General features: G+C 38.8%; 2 protein-coding genes across 2 annotated transcripts in view; one reads left to right on the top strand and one right to left on the bottom strand.

The window, feature by feature from the left end:
- gucy1b1 (guanylate cyclase 1 soluble subunit beta 1) overlaps positions 1-20,108 on the bottom strand; it is a 102,442-nt gene that overhangs the window by 42,386 nt on the left and 39,948 nt on the right. The window contains exons 10-11 of the mRNA XM_079863643.1: positions 14,757-14,994; positions 4,947-5,087 (exon numbers count right to left, since the gene is read on the bottom strand). Of these exons, the coding sequence (XP_079719769.1) occupies positions 4,947-5,087; positions 14,757-14,994 (379 nt within the window). The remainder of the gene's footprint in view (positions 1-4,946; positions 5,088-14,756; positions 14,995-20,108) is intronic.
- LOC307153899 (uncharacterized protein) overlaps positions 1-20,108 on the top strand; it is a 226,227-nt gene that overhangs the window by 32,595 nt on the left and 173,524 nt on the right. The gene's annotated exons all lie outside the window — the stretch shown is intronic.

Here is a 20,108-nt window from a genome sequence, read left to right on the forward strand (position 1 = left end):
AGAGCTAAAACTCTCGATAGTGCATATGTTACACGTCGATAATTTATGAATGAACACTGTCAGCCCCCTTTTAATAGAGCTGACCGTGCATGCTCTACTCCCAAACAAACAACACATAAATCGTGTGTCCCCACTCGTAATGAAGCGAGGGCAGGGAGGAACACACGATCCAAAATGCTGTTTGCTTGCCATTATATTCCTGTCTAGATATATAATATGCTTGTGGACAAACAACAATAAATAGACAGAGACAGTTTTACACAGAGCGCTTGCTGAAGACACAGAAGCTGACAATATTTGGTCTGGGTGCGCTTTATAGCTTCCTGCCATGACATCATCCGCATATACGCCAATGGACTGATTTCACAAGTGCTTCACGACGGAATTACGCAGAGCGTTCCCAAAGCGTCATCTCGACGCAACACAAGTTTCCTTGAAAGGGAATCGCTTTTAACCCCCTGAGGTCGGCGGTATCGCCGGCGATACCAGGTCGCTTTTTTTTTATCAGTGTAAAAGAAACTCATAAATACTCTGTTGACTTTGATTTTCCATAGGAGTTTCATACATCAATCGATTCTGTTAAATGTGTATTATTTTTGTGTACACTCACAATAAAAACAAAGTGTTGTGCTTTTTGCCAAATAAAGAAAAATAAACACGAAGCGAGTTCTGCCTTCTCTCTGTCAGTGTAGTCCATTCTGAAACGCGTCCGAAAATGAACTGTAACTCAGCGAATACTCAGTCAAACAGGCATACAGACACACAGGCATGAAGCTTGAATTCTCTTCTTTTAAATGAAGTAATTTATATAAAAAACAAATATTCTCAGTTCATGTAATCTGTAAGAAAATAGCGAGATGTCAGTCGTTCTCATCTCATCTAATTACTTGTAATGTGACTCCGCCCACGGAGAGCGCGCGCTATTCAAACGCAAATGGCTGAGGCAATCCGTGCAAACTGTGAACGCCCCCATATCAGCTCGAGAAAACAAGTTGAATCAGATCATTGTAGCCTACTTGTTTACACCGTCTTGCAGTGCTGTGAGGAATAATAATAATGGAAAATGTATATCAGAAGTGCGGGTATATCGAGGAGCGAGCTGAGGAATGCTGTAGTAAGATTTTTTCCTTCTCACGTGAATCGGGTTTCTGTTTATGAATGAATGAACGGCATAGATGCGCGCTGTTTACCACAGCTCGCAAAAGACAGTTTAAATTTAAATCGCGTGTGTGAAGGAATGATGATGTTTTAGCAAACTAGTATTGCTATACTGAGATGACTAAAAATCGACTGAAATATGTTGAAAAAAGTGTCTAGGTTTTGACATAAATGCAAATATAAATGTAATTTTACAAAATATTATCGATTTTCAAATACTGCTGTATTGAATGAACAGCTTTTAGCAAACTCTATTGCTATAGCCTACTGAGATGAGGAAAAATATCAAAAATTATCAAAAATAAAGTCATCAAATAATACGTTTTGTATACTTTAGTTTTTAAAAAGAAAGATTACACTTGAATTGTTGTTGTAATTGTAACCTTTTTAATAAAAAATATATATTTATAAGGTAGATGTAAACTAGTAATTTTTTTTTTTTCTTTAAATAATTTGTATTGTGTTTTATTAGTGACAAATTTGGGGAGAGGATAAATATTCCAAAACTGAAAATACAGTATGAGAATTAACTGCACAATTACTAGACATGTTTACCTTGGATATTATACAATTTGCAAGCACAATTTGTGAAAAAAAAAATAAAAATTGCAATGCCTCCAACTGTGCACCAATTTGGTAGTGTATATATATATATATATATATATATATATATATGTATATGTGTGTGTGTGTGTGTGTGTGTGTGTATATATATATATGAAGAGTTCAGATGCAAAAGCCTCTAAATGCCATCTGAAATTTTCTTCTAGAATGATCATTTTTATGAAGCTTGTATATTTAAGTTAGCTATAGGTGACACACCTGAATGAATGGCTCATTAAGTATGCAGGGGCATTGTCTAATCAGGTGTGAACTACTAAATATGCATGATCGTTTACGCACCATCCGCATATTGGCTTTCCAAACTAAAAGTGTTTCGCAAAACTTAAATCAATGTATCGTTTTATGTGAATGATTAGGCAGGATGATTTTCACATCATTTTGAAGAAAAAACCCTAGGCGATGACATCCATTAGTCAAAAGTCTTATTGATATATATTTATTATGTGTTTTGTGGCCTTATTTCAGAAACTTTCATTTTTAGTTTTTTCGATAACCATGCATAAACATTATTCTCTCAAAAATGAAAACATGTACATACATGTGGCTCAAATATTATGGTAGTCCTGTTTGTGCTAAATAGAGTGTAATTTTTTTTTGCCATTGATATGTTTATAAGCAACTGAAAAAAGCACAAATGTCAGGGCATGTCAGAACATCTCAAGGACCCCAAAAACACCCCAGACTCCAGAGGGTTAAAGTTGTCCATATGTTCGCGATTTTGTTGCATCCACTCCCAAAAATATTTGTATATATATTTATGGTAGGAAATTTACAAAATATCTTCATGGAACATGACCTTTACTTAACCCTCTGGGGTCTGAGCTGTTTTCTGGGCCCTGGAGGTGTTCTGACATGCTCTGACATTTGTGGTTATTTCTGTTACTTGTGACATTTTCATGGCTAAAGTCTAATTACACTGTATTCAGCACAAACTCTGCTACAATAATATATCAGCAGCATGTATGTAAAAGTTTGTAGTTTTGAGATAATGACATTTATGCGTGGTTTGTGAAAATACCAAAAAAAAATTCTCACTGAAATAAGGCCATGAAACCCATACTGATTATTTCTTCACAAGACTTTTGAAAATTGTATGACGTAGCCTAGAATATTTGCTCTAAAACTATGTGAAAATCACCCTGACTGCTCATTCAGAGAAGACAATATATTGATTTAAAATTTTTACGACGTGTTTTGTGTGAGAAAGCTTTATGCGGAGGTAATTAATATGTATGGCTTTTCACACCTGAGAAAGACAAAGACCCTCCCTAATGGCCCTATTAGGAGCTATCAGGCCCTGTCATTCTGACCAACCTTTCACAAAGAATGAGGAGATTTAAAAAAGAATGGCTTTTAGATTGTTTGGATTTATTTACAACACAACATAATCCAAAGATACAAAACAAATGACAAAAAAGCACTTATTGAAAACAATGATCCAAAGACAGAGACCTTTCTGCCATTCCTAAAAACATTGTACATACCTTTCATTTCCAAGGTGTTTGATTTTCACTTTACCATGTTCATGTACAGAGACTCATGTGAATGTTGAAGTCAGCAGGACTCAGTGGCATCTGGGCCCTGAATGAAAAAAAAAAGTGAACATACTGATATCAAGAGAAAGGCCTGCACGATTTTTGGGAATAAATTTGAGATTTTTCTGGTTAAAATTGCTTTTTAAAATTCACAGAATACACACACACACACACACACACACACACAAATGTTTCCAACAATATATAATATAATGAACACCAGGTGTGTTGTGCCTTGTAGGCATAGGCTATGCGCAGTGCTGCATAAAATAATAACAATAACCTATAGCAGCCTATAAATCTTCCAAAAGATTTCAGTAACAACTAAGCTAGAGAAAAATATATTGATTATCATGTTACTTCAAATGTTTCCATTCGTTATGATGATATGAAATTAGATAATAGTAAAAACATGAAGCAGTTTGGTGCGGCGATCGCGATCCAAAATAAGATACATTCAAACGCGATCGCGCTCAAATATAAAACATTATGGTTACCATATACATATCTACGTTTGAGCAGATATCCACAAACACAGTAACAGTAAACACGGGTCTAAATATTATAATATTCACCATATCTAGCAACAGTTCAACTGCAATGTGAAATTTATGCAACAATAACAAACTAATATGGAAGAATTTCTTACCTTACATCTTTCTTGTCTTCAAATCGCGTTTTTCTTCTTCTGAGGTAAATCCAATGTAAGCTCACGGCGCGTCTTTCAAACTCGACGAAAAGCAGAGACTTGTGAAGTGTTTTGGTGCTTTGTTTTTGAGGTAATGAGCGCGTTCGCGTTCCATGTGGAGATTTGCATGTCAATCTCTTTTGCGCGAGTGGGAATTACTTAAACAGAGAATATTTGTTTTCAGTTTGAATCCGATCATTTAAAAGTACACACTTAAATGTTTATAAAGGTATATGGCTCATAAATGTGTGACAAGTATTTGCTGAGTTTTGTTTCAGTTTATAGACGTGCTCAAGAAAAAAAAGTTCACTGCGACGGAGAGGCAGAATGCACACCCTGTTTATTTTCTTTATTTTACAAAAGCACAATGTTTTGATTTGATTGTAAGTGGACACATACAAAAGTAGAAATATCACAGATTCTTTTTTATATTTCTTTTTTCTGTATGACCATAAATGACGGAGAAATTTAAGTTTATAGTGCTACAATGTGAAGAAAATCCAGCAAAACGCACGGGCGACCTCAGAGGGTTAATATCCTAATGATTTTTGGCATAAAAGAAAAATCGATAATTTTGACCCATACAATGTATTGCTGGCTATTTCCACAAATATACCCGTGTGACTTGTGACTGGTTTTGTGGTCCAGGGTCACATATTCTATATCATATTATATAGAATTTCATATATTAAACAGTACACAGTATCTCATCATGTGAATTCTCAACACCCTCAGCATGCCAACTTCTGCAGACTTGCAGAATGCAGTGATACTATGTTATCCTGTTGATTAGATGTTCTGGAACAAACGACCTTAAAAGAACCTCATTTGCAATACATATTTTTTTAATATTGTATTATTTTAATATTGTAATATTGTAATATTTTAAACATTTTTGTTTAAACTTGTAACAGGGACAAGAAAATATTCTGAGTGATCACCTGCACAGGATCCTCGTCCACTTTCACCTGTCCAGCGATCTCCATCATGTCTAGGGCCAGGTGACAGATGGACTTTGCATGGTGGGTGCAGGGCTCCGGAAGGCCACTTACGGTCATGTACTTATCACCAACAGTCTCCACCTTTCAGAGAATAGAAAGATATTTAAAGGAGACATATCATGCTTTTAAATCGTTCCTTTTGACATATAAATCATACATTTGTAGTCTATATAAAGCGGAACTGCAATGCTTGGGTCTGAATTCCTCATTATTATAGCTCCACAGGCCCCTTTTCTACCCCTTTTCTGATGTGCGTCTGAGAGCAACTCGTTTTGGTGCGGTCTCTTTAAATACAATTGAGACACTTCATACCCCGCCCCCTCTCCAGGATGCAGAGGTGACACTCGGTTCAACTCCACCCCGTTCGGCCATTTTTGTAGTTTGATAGCAGAGATACGATTATCTAGCGGCACAGAAACTTTTTATTCACACGTTATTAACAAAATTTCAACAACGGAAGACTTGTCCAGCCAGCCTTACATGTTCGAGCCATAGTCGGAGCCGGAGCGAGATGAAAATGAAGACGACGAACATGCAGAACAACGTCTTCATATGGATGTATCGCAATGGTGTGTTACTGTATTTACACATGAAACTTTGGTCTTCCGACCTTTTACCACCGTGTCGATTTATTTTGATTAATATGTGCGAGGGAGAGAGAGCAAGACAGCGTCTAGTTTGGAGACGGTGTCTTGTTTACATTTTCGCCTGGCTCCGAAGAGAGAGAGAGTGCGTGCGCGCGACCGGGTCTCTCTCTCTCTGCTCGTTCTTTCAGTTAAACATGCGCCCTGTCACAAGCGCGGCAGTTCATCTACATTAGACGGTGTAATGAAGCGTGTGGGTTACTACATCCAACAACCGAACATTTTGACTTACCCTCTCGTAAGTTCTGCATCTTTGAGCTTGGACTACAAAATTGCAGCGAGAAATAAAAATGGCGGACTGCTCGAAGTGTTGGGCTGGAAGTCAATGTCCTTATTTGGCAGTTCTGCTGCAAATACTGTGACGTAATAGTTCACAAAACGTCATAGATAACAGAAAAATCGGAACAGGTTGAAAAATAAGGCCAAAACAGAATATAAAGATATCAACGAAGCACCTGAAGAGAATAATTTCAACTTTTCTGTACTTCTAAACACTCCAAATATACAACAAAATGCATTTAAGGGCTAAAAAAGTGGATTTAGCATGATATGTCATTACATTATTAATTACATTATATGATAACATTATTAATACATCAAATAAACATTCAGTTAATCAAATTAGAGCTAATAATAATACAATACTTCATGACTCCTTATCTATTGCGCAAGAATTTAATCAGCATTTTTCTTCAGTTTGGTCTACTTTAGTATCTGCCTCTTACTTGAATACTGATATTTGTAATGAGACTGCATCATGTTCATTTTCATTTGGGAAGATTGCTCCAATTGATGTTCAGAGTGCCATTGATGAATTAAAAGTGACTAGTGGTGAAGGATTAGATGGAATTGAAAATAGGTATCTTAAATTAACTTCACATATTCTTATGTATCCACTAGCTGATTTATTTAATCTTTCTTTCTCTACATGTGAGTTGCCGGTGATCTGGAAATGTGCACGCATTACTCCGCTTTATAAGGGAGGTGATGTACTTGATATTAATAATTATAGACCAATATCTATTATATGTTCTATATCTAAAGTTTTTGAAAAATTAATTTATAAACAACTTTCAAATTATGTATGTATTAATAATATTCTATCACCATCTCAATCTGGTTTTAGGTCTAATCATTCCACAACTACTGCATTACTTAAGTTTACTAATGATGTGTTTTCAGCCTCAGATAATGGCAAGCTCACAGGTGCTATTTTTCTTAATTTGACAAAAGCTTTTGATTTGGTTGATCGTTATTTGCTTTTAGATAAACTTCATGTTATTGGTTGTTCAAAAAATACAATTTTGTGGTTTAATTCATATCTGCACAACAGGAAACAATGCGTTGTCCTAAATGGGAATAAATCTGATCTTCTGATTCAGCAAAGAGGTGTGCCTCAAGGTTCAGTTCTGGGACCACTTCTTTTTTCTATTTATGTAAATAATTTACCATTACTTCTTAAAAACTGTCAGGTACAACTTTATGCGGATGATACTGTCATATATACATGTAATTCTGATCTTATACAAATTCAATTATCTCTTCAATCGGATTTTAATAGTTTACAAGACTGGATTTTGGCTAATAAATTAGTGCTTAATAAAACCAAGTCATACACTATGATTTTTGGTTCTAGACATAAACTTAATTCCAAAACCTGTTCCTGTGTTATATCATGAAAAGACGGTACTCCTCTGCATGGAGTTGATACTATTAAATATCTTGGTGTATGGCTTGACTCTAAACTTTCCACACGTTAGTCACATTTTACGAAAAGTCAATGTTGGAATGAGTATTTTGTATCGATCTCGAAATTGCTTCTCTTATAGTGTTCGTAAGAAACTAGTTGCTCAATTAATATTTCCGTTCTTTGATTACTGTGATGTGGTTTATCAGACGGCATTAAAATCTGATCTTGTCTCACTTAATTCGGCATATAATAGAATTTGCAGATTCGTTTTAGGATGTTCCTTTTCCACTCACCACTGTACAATGTATGATGCACTTCAGTGGCCATCTTTGAATGTGAGAAGGCAGATTCACTGGCTCCAATTTATATTTAAATGTATTTACTTTGATTATCCTAGTTATCTACAACAATACTTTGTACTCTTTTCTTCAAACCACCAAGTTAGGCATTCTGTCCAGACTTACTTTTTCGTTCCTCGTGTTAAAAAAACAATTGGTAAGAGAGCATTTATGTTTAAAGCCGTATTAGACTGGAATAATTTGCCTGTAGATATTAGATCCATTACTTCTTTTCGGTTGTTTAAACAATCTTTATTATCTTATTTTAAAGTAGATTGCACATGCTATCATTGAAACTGTCGTTGTTGTTATGTGTACTGTTGCTTCTTTTTCTTTTTCTCTTGGGTGGTGTTTTGTTGTTTGCCTGTTTGTTGATGTATTGTTAATTGTAATCTTGTTATGTTCTTTAAGTTGTAATTGTTTTTCATTGTAAGGACCCCCTCGAAAACGAGATGATACATCTCAAGGGGTTAATCCTAATAAATTCTAATAATGTCCCCTTTAAGAAAGTGATGGATTCAAATTAGAAACCACCAGAAATAGCTAATGTGCCTGTGGTATTATGAACCTCAAAGGATTTTCCATGAGCTCCGCTTGGATATTTTTATGTTCCCTACCCCAATTTTATATTAAGTCATTTAACAGTTAACACTAACCTACTTAAAGAAATAATATTTGTATAGCATATAGATATTTACTTAACATTTTTCATTAACATGTATTGAATAATGGATATCCAAGATAAGAAATGAATTTACTAAGGTAAATCACTAGTCACTACAACCATTTAAAGATATCTTGTGGCCTTGAATGACTGGTAATAACTAGTTTGTGATATGAATACAGCCAAACAAAATAAAATGAAAATAGCAGGATAAACTATTATCCAAGTTAGCCAATTGTAGGATATTTTTGATTCATCCAAGTTTTCCTGATGACGCACACTACAAATGTTGCCAGTAAAAAACCTTGCAACAAACTCCTTCATGAGACCTTTGTACCAAATAGATACAGTTCGTTTTAAGTAAATATTGGTTTTTTTTTTTTTTGGTAAGCCAGCCTTGAAATTCTACCCGTCTATTTTGTTTATTTAGCAAAGCTACATGAAGTGCATTCTTGTCTGTACACCCTTGTTTTGAAGAGAGCAATGTACATTATCTGTGGTTGGAAAAGTACAGGCTATGAGGCACAGAAAGTTACAACAAAAAAGTTAGTAAAGCTACAGAAATACAAAACCATGGCTGTTAATGGTTGCTCTGGAAGTTCCAAAGACTTACATTAACCCCTTGTAATATCTAAATCAAGCGTGTCAAACACAGCCTGTGGGCCAAATATGGCTCCTAGAGGAGTCTAATCCAGCATGTGAAATTATTTGAAAGAGAAAGACGGTATTTATGCTGAAAAACATTCACATCCAATTAACTTATGGGTATGAAAAATTCATAATATTCTGTTTTTAGCTAAACTTGTTTGCATTATAGCTCACATTTTAAAACAGAAGTAGAAATTAAGCATAATATTTGGCATTAAATTGTACTTTCAGCTGAAACTGTATTTGAGAGTGATGCAACTGTTCAGTTCCCCTTCGTCAGTCACTCTCAACGTACATCAGAGGTGATCTGACGAATGGGGATCTCGCTTGAGAGACCAACCCACTTCGAGTGTAAACTAAACGAGCCAATGCACATTGGCATGCGATGATTTGCAACAGCTGCTCTGTCTCGCAGCACAAGCAAATAGTGAGCAGCAGGTGCGTCGCTTCTTTGTCTTTCGCTTCGGAGCCAGGCGGTGAATGTTGTTCCTGCTCTGCAATCTTATCTGAGAGTGTTTTAACTTCAAATACCGAGTCTGCTTCTTCAGGAGAACACCTCTTCAAACTGGTGTTGGTGTTACAGCGCAGACAGCGCTGGGCGTGATCTCACAGAAAGCTGGCAAAACAGCTGTTTTCACAGCTCAGAATGTTGTGACTTCAATGAGAATGTGAGAACTCACATCAGGCTTGCATTATCGTCCTGTTTGGCCATCCCTGGGTGCTTCAGCACCAGAGAGATCAATTTCCTGAAAGAGCACACACGGTTTAACACTGCGTCTTTTTCAAGATGTCATTCAAACCGTGTTTCTGGGTGCGGTCGTTTCCTGTCCTCATTTGACGGCCATGATCACTGTTTCACATGCCTGGGCTTAAGCGTGTTGAGACTGCGTTCGTGGGTGGTTCATGAGCAGGGTGGGAAATTAACTTTTTTGCCCACCAGCCACAATGGCTGGTGGATGCCCAATTTTACCAGCCACTTATATTTTTTACCAGCCACTTTTTCCGGAATTCATTTTTTTTTTTTTATATATATACATATTTTATTAATATAGGCAAATAAAAAGGCCTACATGTTTCATGAACAAAACAAATAATTTTTGACTCATCTCTCAGTAACATAGCATTAAAGTGTCACTTTAGTCTTCTTCAGAGTCAATGTAAAGACGCGTTTATGCACGTCTGGTGGTCCTGCGGCACGGTGGACGCGAATTTTTGCGAACTGGACTGGCAAATGAGGCGTATTGAGCTTTTGGCGTGATATGCGCGAGTGATTTTATTTGGTGCTTTTTTTGTGCATTCACACGTTTGACTTAAAGGTATAACGGAGGATCTTTACGATTTTAGCTAAGACCCACCCTCTCCACTTTTTGAATAAGTTTGATTGATTCACCAGAATGATTGACAATTAGGAGGACCAATAGTATAGGTGATCCACCCGGAAGTAAAAAAATCCTCCGCTATACCTTTAAGGCGGGCATACACTGTGCGATATTCGTCCGATTTTGAGCCGAATTCTGACTCGTGCGACTCTTTTTCGGGTCGGAACGATTTTCAGCTTTGTCGTGCAGTGTTCGTGCAGTGTACAGGGGGAAACGAGAGGCGATTAACCTCTCACGGCCGTCAATCGGATGGTCGGATGAATTTCTGGCATGTTAGAAATTTTGGTCACTCCTCGTGACTATATCGCACAGTTGAAGCAGAGCTACGAACTGATTGCCCTAATCTCAGTGTTTTTTCCCTCACTGCGCCTGCAAGAACAGTTTCATCTGCAGCAAAAAAAAAAAAAAAAAAAAAAAAAAAAAAGGGGGTATAAAACTAGGGAACAAATTAGTATAACCTGCTGAGGTATTATTACTGTGGCCACAGTTTCACCCCATGCGCAGTTTTGGAATATTAATATGTAAATATATTTAAAAAGACCTATATTTTTGTGAATTGGTGAATATTCCGGAAGAATTATGAATATATTATTGAATATATATTGTTTCGTGGCCACAAATTAATAATACCTCAGCAGGTTATACTAATTTGTTCCCTCGTTTTATATTGTGTACTCAAATTTGTAAAAGGTGCTGAGGTATTAATTCGTGGCCACGAAACAATTCACCTGAATATTCACCAATTCACAAAAAAAGGAAAGCTGTACGAGAATAGTCGGCCTTCACTGAAGAGCTATCTTCACAGGTAAGAAAAAACAGTTTAATAATTATTATTAATTCGTGGCCACGAAATAATTCACCTGAATATTCACCAATTCACAAAAATAGGTCTTTAACACTAATTAATAGTAGGCTATCAAACTGTTTTTGGCCACGTTGTAATTCGTTAAATCAAAATGAGGGAGGGAATTAGTTCAACGTGTCCACGATTTATTAAAACGAGGGAACAAATAAGTCGTCGTGACAACTAATTATTTAGATCAGTGGACAGGGCGCATTCAAACAGAGAGAGAGAGAGAGAGAGAGAGCCCCGGCCGCGCGCGCGCGCTCTCACCGCCTTCAAACAACACGAGCGCTGTATCTCTCTCCCTCGCGCATATCAACACAATAGTAAAAGGTCGGAAGACCGATTGTGTTTTATAGATTAGTAGTTTGTTCATATAAAGTGTTTGATTAGCAAGTACATGTTAAGGAAATGCATAATACAAATTGTATAATGTAACGGTAAACGGACTCTGCGGGTAAAACTGCTGAGGTGAAACTGCGCATGTGCGGGGTAAAACTGCTGAGGTAAAACTGTGGCTCTGCGGCTCTGCAGACAGATATTATTGCTTCAAACGCTTGTTTTTTACGCGCGTCCTTTTCGCTTTGGACGCGCGAATGGATTCAAAATGTTCAAGCGTCCAACTAGACGCGAATTTGACGCTGTATTCGCGTTTGGTGTGAACGCAGCATTATTATGATCCACCCGCCACTGTGGCTGGTATACATGGCAAAGTGACCCGCCACTTTGAAAAAGTACCCGCCATTGGCGGGTGGCGGGTGCTAATTTCCCACCCTGTTCATGAGAGCATGACCACGTCGGCACGTTGTTCGTCTCCCCTTTCTCGTAAAAGGCTTGAGCCGCTCAGCGTGCCGTGTGCCGTCGACCTGATGGTTGACAGCGTGGGTTGTCACGGCAACCCAGTGCGCGTCGTTTGGAGCTCTAGACTCAAGTGTCTCAAACGAGGTGTAGTCCCTTTGCCCATTCCCCGATCTAGTTCCTCTTCTGGTGGCCACCAGAAAATGGCTACTTTTTGGCTAATAGCACTGGACACTGGTGATCTGAGGATTACAGTGAGCGTTCCCGACGAGACCACCTCCTCGGGCCTCTCACTCCTCTAGCGCATCGCAAACATGCTGAGACTGCATTCGTGGGTGGTTTATGCTCTCTCAAGAGAGCATGACCACGTCGGCACGTTGTTCGTCTTGCCTTTCTCATAAGGACTTGAGCGCTCAGCATGCCGTGTGCCATCGATTTTGACGGCCACGTTCACTGTCTCGCATGCCTGGCAGCTTCCGGATGGGATTACTGGTCCTTCTCATGAGAAACCAAGCATTTCATTCGGGGCTCCAGGGGAGGATCAGATGTTGATCGCTGCATCGGAGAGAGGGCTGTTAGGCTCTGGAAATGAAGATGATGCTGAGTTCCCACTATAATTGTGTGTGTGCTCATGCTGAATCAGATTCAGACTTGACAGCCATACTTTCCAGGGCTACTCTGGGGGCGCAGTGCGACACGTAATTGCCCGTGCCTGCCCGGATGTGTGTGTGAAAAACTTAGGCAGTATGTTAGCAAAACATGCCAAAATCTGCAGACATTTTTTTCCTCTCTCACTACCCTTGGTGGTGGGGCGGCTCTGCTAATTGCAGACCGCCTCTTCCCTGCATGTGATGGCCATCCTACAAGTCTGTGGAAGGCCAAAACACTCAATGCACGAGGGTAGTTCTGAGTCGGGGTTGAGCTGCGCATAATGACTGACTGTGGTTTAAGTCACAGCGCTGGCCCTCAGTCAGACGATGTCCAACCTGGTGCTCCAGAAGCGCCCCATGGCTAAACCTTGCAGAGGTGCGAGAAATCGCCAAAGTTCGCTTTCTCGATGCTCCCATCTCACGAGGCGGCCTTTTTCGGCGACACTGTTGGAGACCGTGCCCAGCGGTTCTCCACAGGTCAGAAGCAGACTGAGGTAACCAAGAGCTTGTGCCGATGTGCTACCAGAGTCACTCGTGCACTGCCCCTGTTCTGTTTGTCGCCAAGGGTTTCAGTCCCCAGCAAAAAAAATTAAATAAATACTCTGTCACAGCCGGCTCTACTGTGACGTCGAGCCTTCGCAGGAAGACAATGAAGTAGGGGCTGTAGAACCCTGTCTTCATATCAGCTGGAGGGACCGGCTCGATCGCATCCTTAGCCAGTAGGATAGATCTCTGCCCGCAAGACAGGGGCATCGCTGCTCCACCTGGTTGAGGGCCAGGCGGAGAATCTTTTGTTTAATCAAATTCTGTTCCGCCACTGGTGTCTCAGTCAGCGGTACCCAATTTCTCAGTAAGATCAGCTTCTCTATCTCTGGGTCTCAAGAGGGTGCGGATGACAGTGAGCGACACTTCCATGCCTTGCCTCTCGTTCTTTCAGTATATGCTCGCGCTGCGAGACAGAGCAGCTGTTGCAAATCATCGCATGCCAATGTGCATTGGCTCGTTTACTTTACACTCGAAGTGGATTGGTCTCTCAAGCGAGATCCCCTTATCGTCAGATCACCTTTGACGTACATTCCGTTCCCTCCTCGGGGAAGGAGGGTTACCATACGTAACTGAGACGTTTTTTTAAAGAGTCATATTGATTAACAACATGTGTTTACTATATAAATAGGATTAGGATTCATGTTTGGTTTAGGGTTAGTTGCTTATAATTATGCATAATTTACTGTTATTACTATAGTAAGTACACTGTAAAATAAAGTTTTTCCAAACTGGGTTGTTGCTGTTGGAATTTAAATGAGATGCTGGCCTGTAATTATAATTAGCCTTACAGTTTCTGTAATATTAAACAAAGAACAATATATCAGTATTGTTGTTTGATTAATATTCCCTAATTACCAATTGCATACATATGTAATCTAAAGGTCTCTACTCTCTAGTAAATAAATTAGTAAATTCCTGTGCTTCTCTTTTATTCCAGTAATGGTTACTCATTAGAATGTGAATTGTGTACACGCTCTGGATTGCCTACAGCAAGGTTGAACAAATAATTTTAAAAAATTAAATCAACTCACATAAGATGATTCAATCTGGCTCTTGTCCTAAAATAAGTTTCACACCCTGATCTAAATATAGTCATTCATCTATTGATCTAATTAGGTACATCATAAAAGATTTATCATAAAACTACGTATCATAAAAAGACTTATAAAATACTTTTTTTTTGGAAGTTTGCTAAAAGTGACACTGAAATTAAATTTTGATATAGTTTTCACCTTACAAGTTATAATGCTTTAATTTACATTGTGGATAATGTAAGAAGCACATTCACACAAATTTATCCATGTACCTGGGACCATTTTTGGTCAAAGACAAAACATTTTTGTTTTAAGGCCAGTCACAATCATACAGAGTTGTGTCTTTTGTGTGCTGAATATCTTTGTTTATGTCTGTGAGTATGGCTATAAAAGTATTTGTATATCTATCAATTTTGAAGCATTTTCAGTGATTTTATTTTATAGTATTTAATTTTCTTCTCAGCAGTTCCACTAAAACAAAAACAGATTCAATTTCCAGGTTAAAATTCACTCACCTTATACACATAAGGGTTCTTCCGAGAATCAGTGAGAATGTCAAATCTTGTGTAGATGTCGTTGAGCAGGTTGACGATTTTAATGGCTCCCTCTGCTGATGCATGTTTGCTGCAGAATGCATTGAAGCCAACAATGCCACTAAAAAGAATTGTCACGTTGTCATATCGTTTAGCAGGCACAGGCCGCTTATGCCGCAGTTCATTGGCTACAGACGGAGGCAGAACAGAGTACAGCAACCTGAAAAAAAGAGGTATTATTATTTGCATGTGCACTCTTTAAAAAACAACATATGTTCATTGAATTCAATGTCACTGAACAAAAGATAACCTATGTATTTTGAGTCATACAATTTACTGTTCTGTAGTCATTCAAAGCAATAAAGTTGTTTACTTCTGTTTGTTAAAAAAAAAAAAAAAAAAAAAAAAAAAAAAAAGACCTAAATGAATGAATATAATACAAAACGAATCCTTCTGTGAAATTCACTTCAACTGACCATGGAAAAATGTGCATCACTTCATTATTTTAGACACTACTTTCCCTGAAGGTTGAGTGCTAATTATCCACAGAGCTGTTTGAGTATTAGCTCTCTACATTTAGACATTCATCCATCTGTTCTGATCTTATTTCATACTGCCAATGGGAAAACACAAATATTAACCTCTGTGATCAAAAAGCATTTCAGAGCTCTGTTATACAACATGATAGAAAAGAGTTATGAAATTACTAGCTTATACTAATATTATAAACATTACAGGCTCTTTATAAATAATATTGCATGTATTTATTTAAGTTTATTTAAGCATTTATTTAATCAGAGAGCAAATGAAATAATATTGTGAAATATAATTACAATTTAAAATAACTGTTTTTTTTTTTCTCTCAATATTTTAATACAAATTTTAATTTCAATTACAATGTCTTTGATGAAAAATCTGATTTTTTCGTGTAGTCTTAAGTGTACAACATAAAACAGCAGTCTTCTATGAGGCGAGACCTACTTCATCTCCATCTAAAAACAGTGTCCTAAAATACATAAACCATATAAACTTTAAAGAAAATGGCTCAGTTAGAACTCATGCTGCGTCCCGATTCGCATACTATCCATTCAAAATAGTATTTGAAAATAGAATTAGTATGTCCCAAATCGTAGTATGTTGAAATGAGTGTTCCAAAGATACCTGGATGGTCTACTATTTCTGGTCAGAATCCGAAGTGCAGATCAATGCGCACTCTAATGGCTAATATTGGCCACAACACATCGCGCGTTGGATGAGGATTCGGTTAGAACGTACTCGGTTACCTAATGTATCCTCGGTTCTCTCTAGAAGAGGGAACGAGTATTGCGTAAGTTTAGCTTACGCTACGGGAAAGTCTTCTTTCTTCGAGATCTGAAGCCAAAAATTATCCTTAATTTTGTATTCATTGTCAACGCAGTGCGGCAGCCGGCAGACCATGGCAGACCTATAAGCGTGCTCATTGGCTGCCCGGCGGCAACTGCTTAAGCCTACCAGTGAGCCCTGCGTGACGTCACACCCAATGAGGGCGCTTCGCGCCCTCCACACCCTTCTAACCGTCCAGATGGGTGTGGCCAGTGTGCATATAAGCAAGGGCTCGTAGGCTGAATATCTGGTTTTCACAGTCTGAAGCGCAAAAGCTCATGGCGCGACACGGCAGGTTACGCAATACTTGTTCCCTCTTCTAGAGAGAACCGAGGTTACATTAGGTAACCGAGTACGTTCTCTTACGAGAGGTTATCTCGTATTGTGTAAGTTTAGCTTACGCTACGGGAACCCCTTGTCAACGCCGTGTGCGCCGAGCATCAGTGCATGAGCATCAGTGCATGAGTCCCAGGGGAACCGGGGAAAATCACATGCTAGAACAGGTGGCCAGTCGGAGAGACGGGACAGCACATGTAATAAGCACTTCATATAAGATAGAGCGGCATTGCCGGTCTATATGTCAATTCATGCGATGTGGCCAGCAGCGCGGGCCAGCATAATACATAAGCACATTATAGGGGAAAATAGAGCGGTCTCGCCGGTCTATGTATAGAGAGAATAATCCTCAGCACAATCGAGTGAAGAATAGGCGGCCAGCAGCGCGGCCCGCACTAATACACGTGCGCATAAGGGGGCAAAAAAGACAGAGCGGCCCAGCCGGTCTGTGTACAAAAGGCTCTTCCCTTGGTGTCATTACCAGAAATATATTAACAGTACATGAACGTAGTCTGCACATGCGTGACTGGGCAGAACATACATATCACTTATACTGATAACAGTTTGGCCTGCAAAGCGGAACTTCCAGGTTATAAAACCTCACAAATGTAGATGGGGAGGCCCAGCCCGCCGCCATGCAAATATCGTGAATAGAAATCCCCCTGGACCAAGCCCACGACGAGGCCATGCCTCTAGTGGAGTGGGCTCTGATGCCCATAGGGCGCTGCAGGTGTTTGGAGGTTCAGCGCCCTGACGGGGCATAGGAGGTTATCACCGTCCTCGCTATGGGGTACTGGCAGAGCCGACAGGGAGATGATTTGCGCCCTAAAGGGAGTACCAATCGCTTTGGGGATGTAACGGTGTCTCGGTTTGAGGATGACTTTAGAGTCATTAGGTCCGAACTCAAGACCCGCGGCGCTAACAGACAGCGTGTGTAGATCCCCCACGCGTTTTACTGAAGACAGAGCTATCAGAAAAACGGTTTTGAACGAGAGGTATTTCAGATCCACGGATTCGAGCGTCAAGAACGTCCGTTCGTTTGAATGATGGTTTCGGGAAACACAGACTCGTTTAACTATGCTGATAACGACGGAACTTGCGACCATAGTTGGCTAACTTGTGGTTAGAAACATAGCTTCTTGTTTGCATGACATGTGGACTTAATAAATCCTTATCTTGAGCAAAATAAGCAAGCTGACATTCAGTACAATCTGTATCTTTTATTTAGATAACATACAAATGTCATTTACGTCTTTAGTTTGTCAAGAGATTTAAAGCACCGTTTTTGAAGAGTGCGCATGTGCGAACGTGCTCTACCACGTAAGAACGAGACTATGATTGAATCTGGAAATAAAGCAAAATAACTGAGAAAGATGAGAAATAGTCCTCAGATGCCATGTTCGTAATTTATAGCAAAACATCTAGCATTAATTCGATCTCAAATCTGATCTTATTGAGTTATTACTCCACCACCTGTGTGACATCATTAACCAACGTGGTTGAACGACCAATTTGCCACAATACGGTTTTGGAAACAGTCTTGACTATAGTTGATTTCTTCAACGATGCATCCTACTATGGTAGTGAACCAGCGAGTTACGTCATTGTATGGGAAATGGACCCCAGAACATTCAGAATACGGCCCTTTGTTCACCTGTTATCCAAAAGTCACAAACATCCAGGTTTCCAAGAAATGCATGTGCATCTAACGCTACTGATAAAAAAACAAGTATGTACATTTGAAATGAACTGAAAAAATATATATACTTAGAAGTCATAACCACAAGTCAGCTGAGTAATTCTTACATTTATAGCTTGTAATTTGCAACACAAATAAAAAAACTACTCTGTATTTAATGAAGATTTTCTTTTAAATTCTGACTAGAACACACAGGCATTTGTGTAGCTCCAGCTGGTATTTATTGTCTGTGTGGATGAGAGAGAGTTTCTCTGGTGATGTTCAAGGTTCTCCACCAGATTTAATAAACAAACAGAGAGCTTGCAGACTGAGGCAGACCAGCTCCAATTGTAAATACAGTCCAATTTTTCAAGCAGGAAAAGAGAGACAGCCATCTTTAAAAAGATGTACGCAGGGGAAACAAAGTATGCTTATTTTTTATCATTATAGCCATGTGACAGTTTGTGCGGCATTATATCACCAAACTATAGACTCGAAGCAGGATTGTAAGGGCTTACGGTGCCATCTGGGATAGGGCCTTAGTCATAAGACCTAAAAGTGACCTTTGTTGCAGTATCTGGTCTGGATCTGGGTCCTCACACATGGTCTCCCATAAGCCTGTTTCCAGCTTGCCTTGTGTAACCGCCCATTTAGACAGGAAGAGATGGTCTGATTGAAATGTAATGTAATTTACATATTACTGTACAAAGGTAATGATAACATGCAGAGGAGGAGATGAGCCTTATTTTATTTATCCGGAAATTATAGAATACTGTAAACTCCACACAGACTATGAAAGGTCTTCTTTTAGTGAAGAAGGGAAGGGAAGAAGCAGAGAAATTATGACAGAAATGTAACACTATACTGTGTTACATTTAAGTATGATGTATGGTATACTATAGCCCGAGAATAGATCAAAAATCAGTTAATCTCAAAATCAGTGTTGGGGGTAATGTATTACAAGTAATGCGAACAACGTAATCAGATTACTTTATGAAGTAACTAGTAAAAAAAAATGTGGAAGGCACAGGCCATAGAAAGGGACTTATTTCCATTAATTCATAGCAAACCTTCTATGAATGAACATGCATATATCCAGCCCTTTTCTGCAGTTGTATATTCACTTGAGACACAAACAATCATGTATCTAATTTCCCTGTGACCATAGGTTATTTTATAGTGTTTGCCTATGTATTAATCCTTGAATGAATGTGGTAGTTTTGCTTGATTAACCAAGATCGCATATGTACCATTCTTGGTATCTACGAATTTGTATTTTGATGACCTACATGATTGGATATATTATATGTTGATACCTGTGGTTTAACCTCCATCAACACCCAATCCAGTTACATATGTAAAATACCATGCTCGAAGACAAAGGATTGTAAACTTTGCCTCTAAAGTTTTAAGTTCCTATTGGATCACTGATCCCTGGCATGAGTGACCTCCACAAGAAGTTAAAAGCCACTGTTGAAGTGACCTTCTTTTCTCTTCATTCTACTCCTGGTTGCTGTTCATGTAGGACCTCACCAGGCCCCAGAGCAGATGCAGCCGCGCCGGCAGGCCTCAACACATCAAGCCATGTGAAACTTCCTCGACCATAACAGCGTCAGGATAACATTGCCAGTTCATCATAATTTCTTCATTAAACGAGGGAGAAATTGATTGCAGCATCAACATCGACCACGGAACCATCAAGACTTTCTCCTGAGACTGTATATCAGGACGCTCATTTAACGACTAAAGCATTGCAAGTATCATACAATTAACTTACTAAACAGAGGTAGGCCTGTCGTGATAGTCAATAAATCAATTAATCGCACGATTAAAAAAAATGAGCTCGATAATTTTTCCGGCGGCGATAATTCCATTTGCATGCTTGTTTGTTTTCCTCGTCTCTCTCTACCAAAGAGACTGGATGACCACTCTCGGTTCCTTCGCGTATAGGAGGAGTG

The sequence above is a fragment of the Squalius cephalus genome, assembly GCF_949319135.1.
Source record: "Squalius cephalus genome assembly, chromosome: 2".
NCBI lineage: Eukaryota > Metazoa > Chordata > Actinopteri > Cypriniformes > Leuciscidae > Squalius > Squalius cephalus.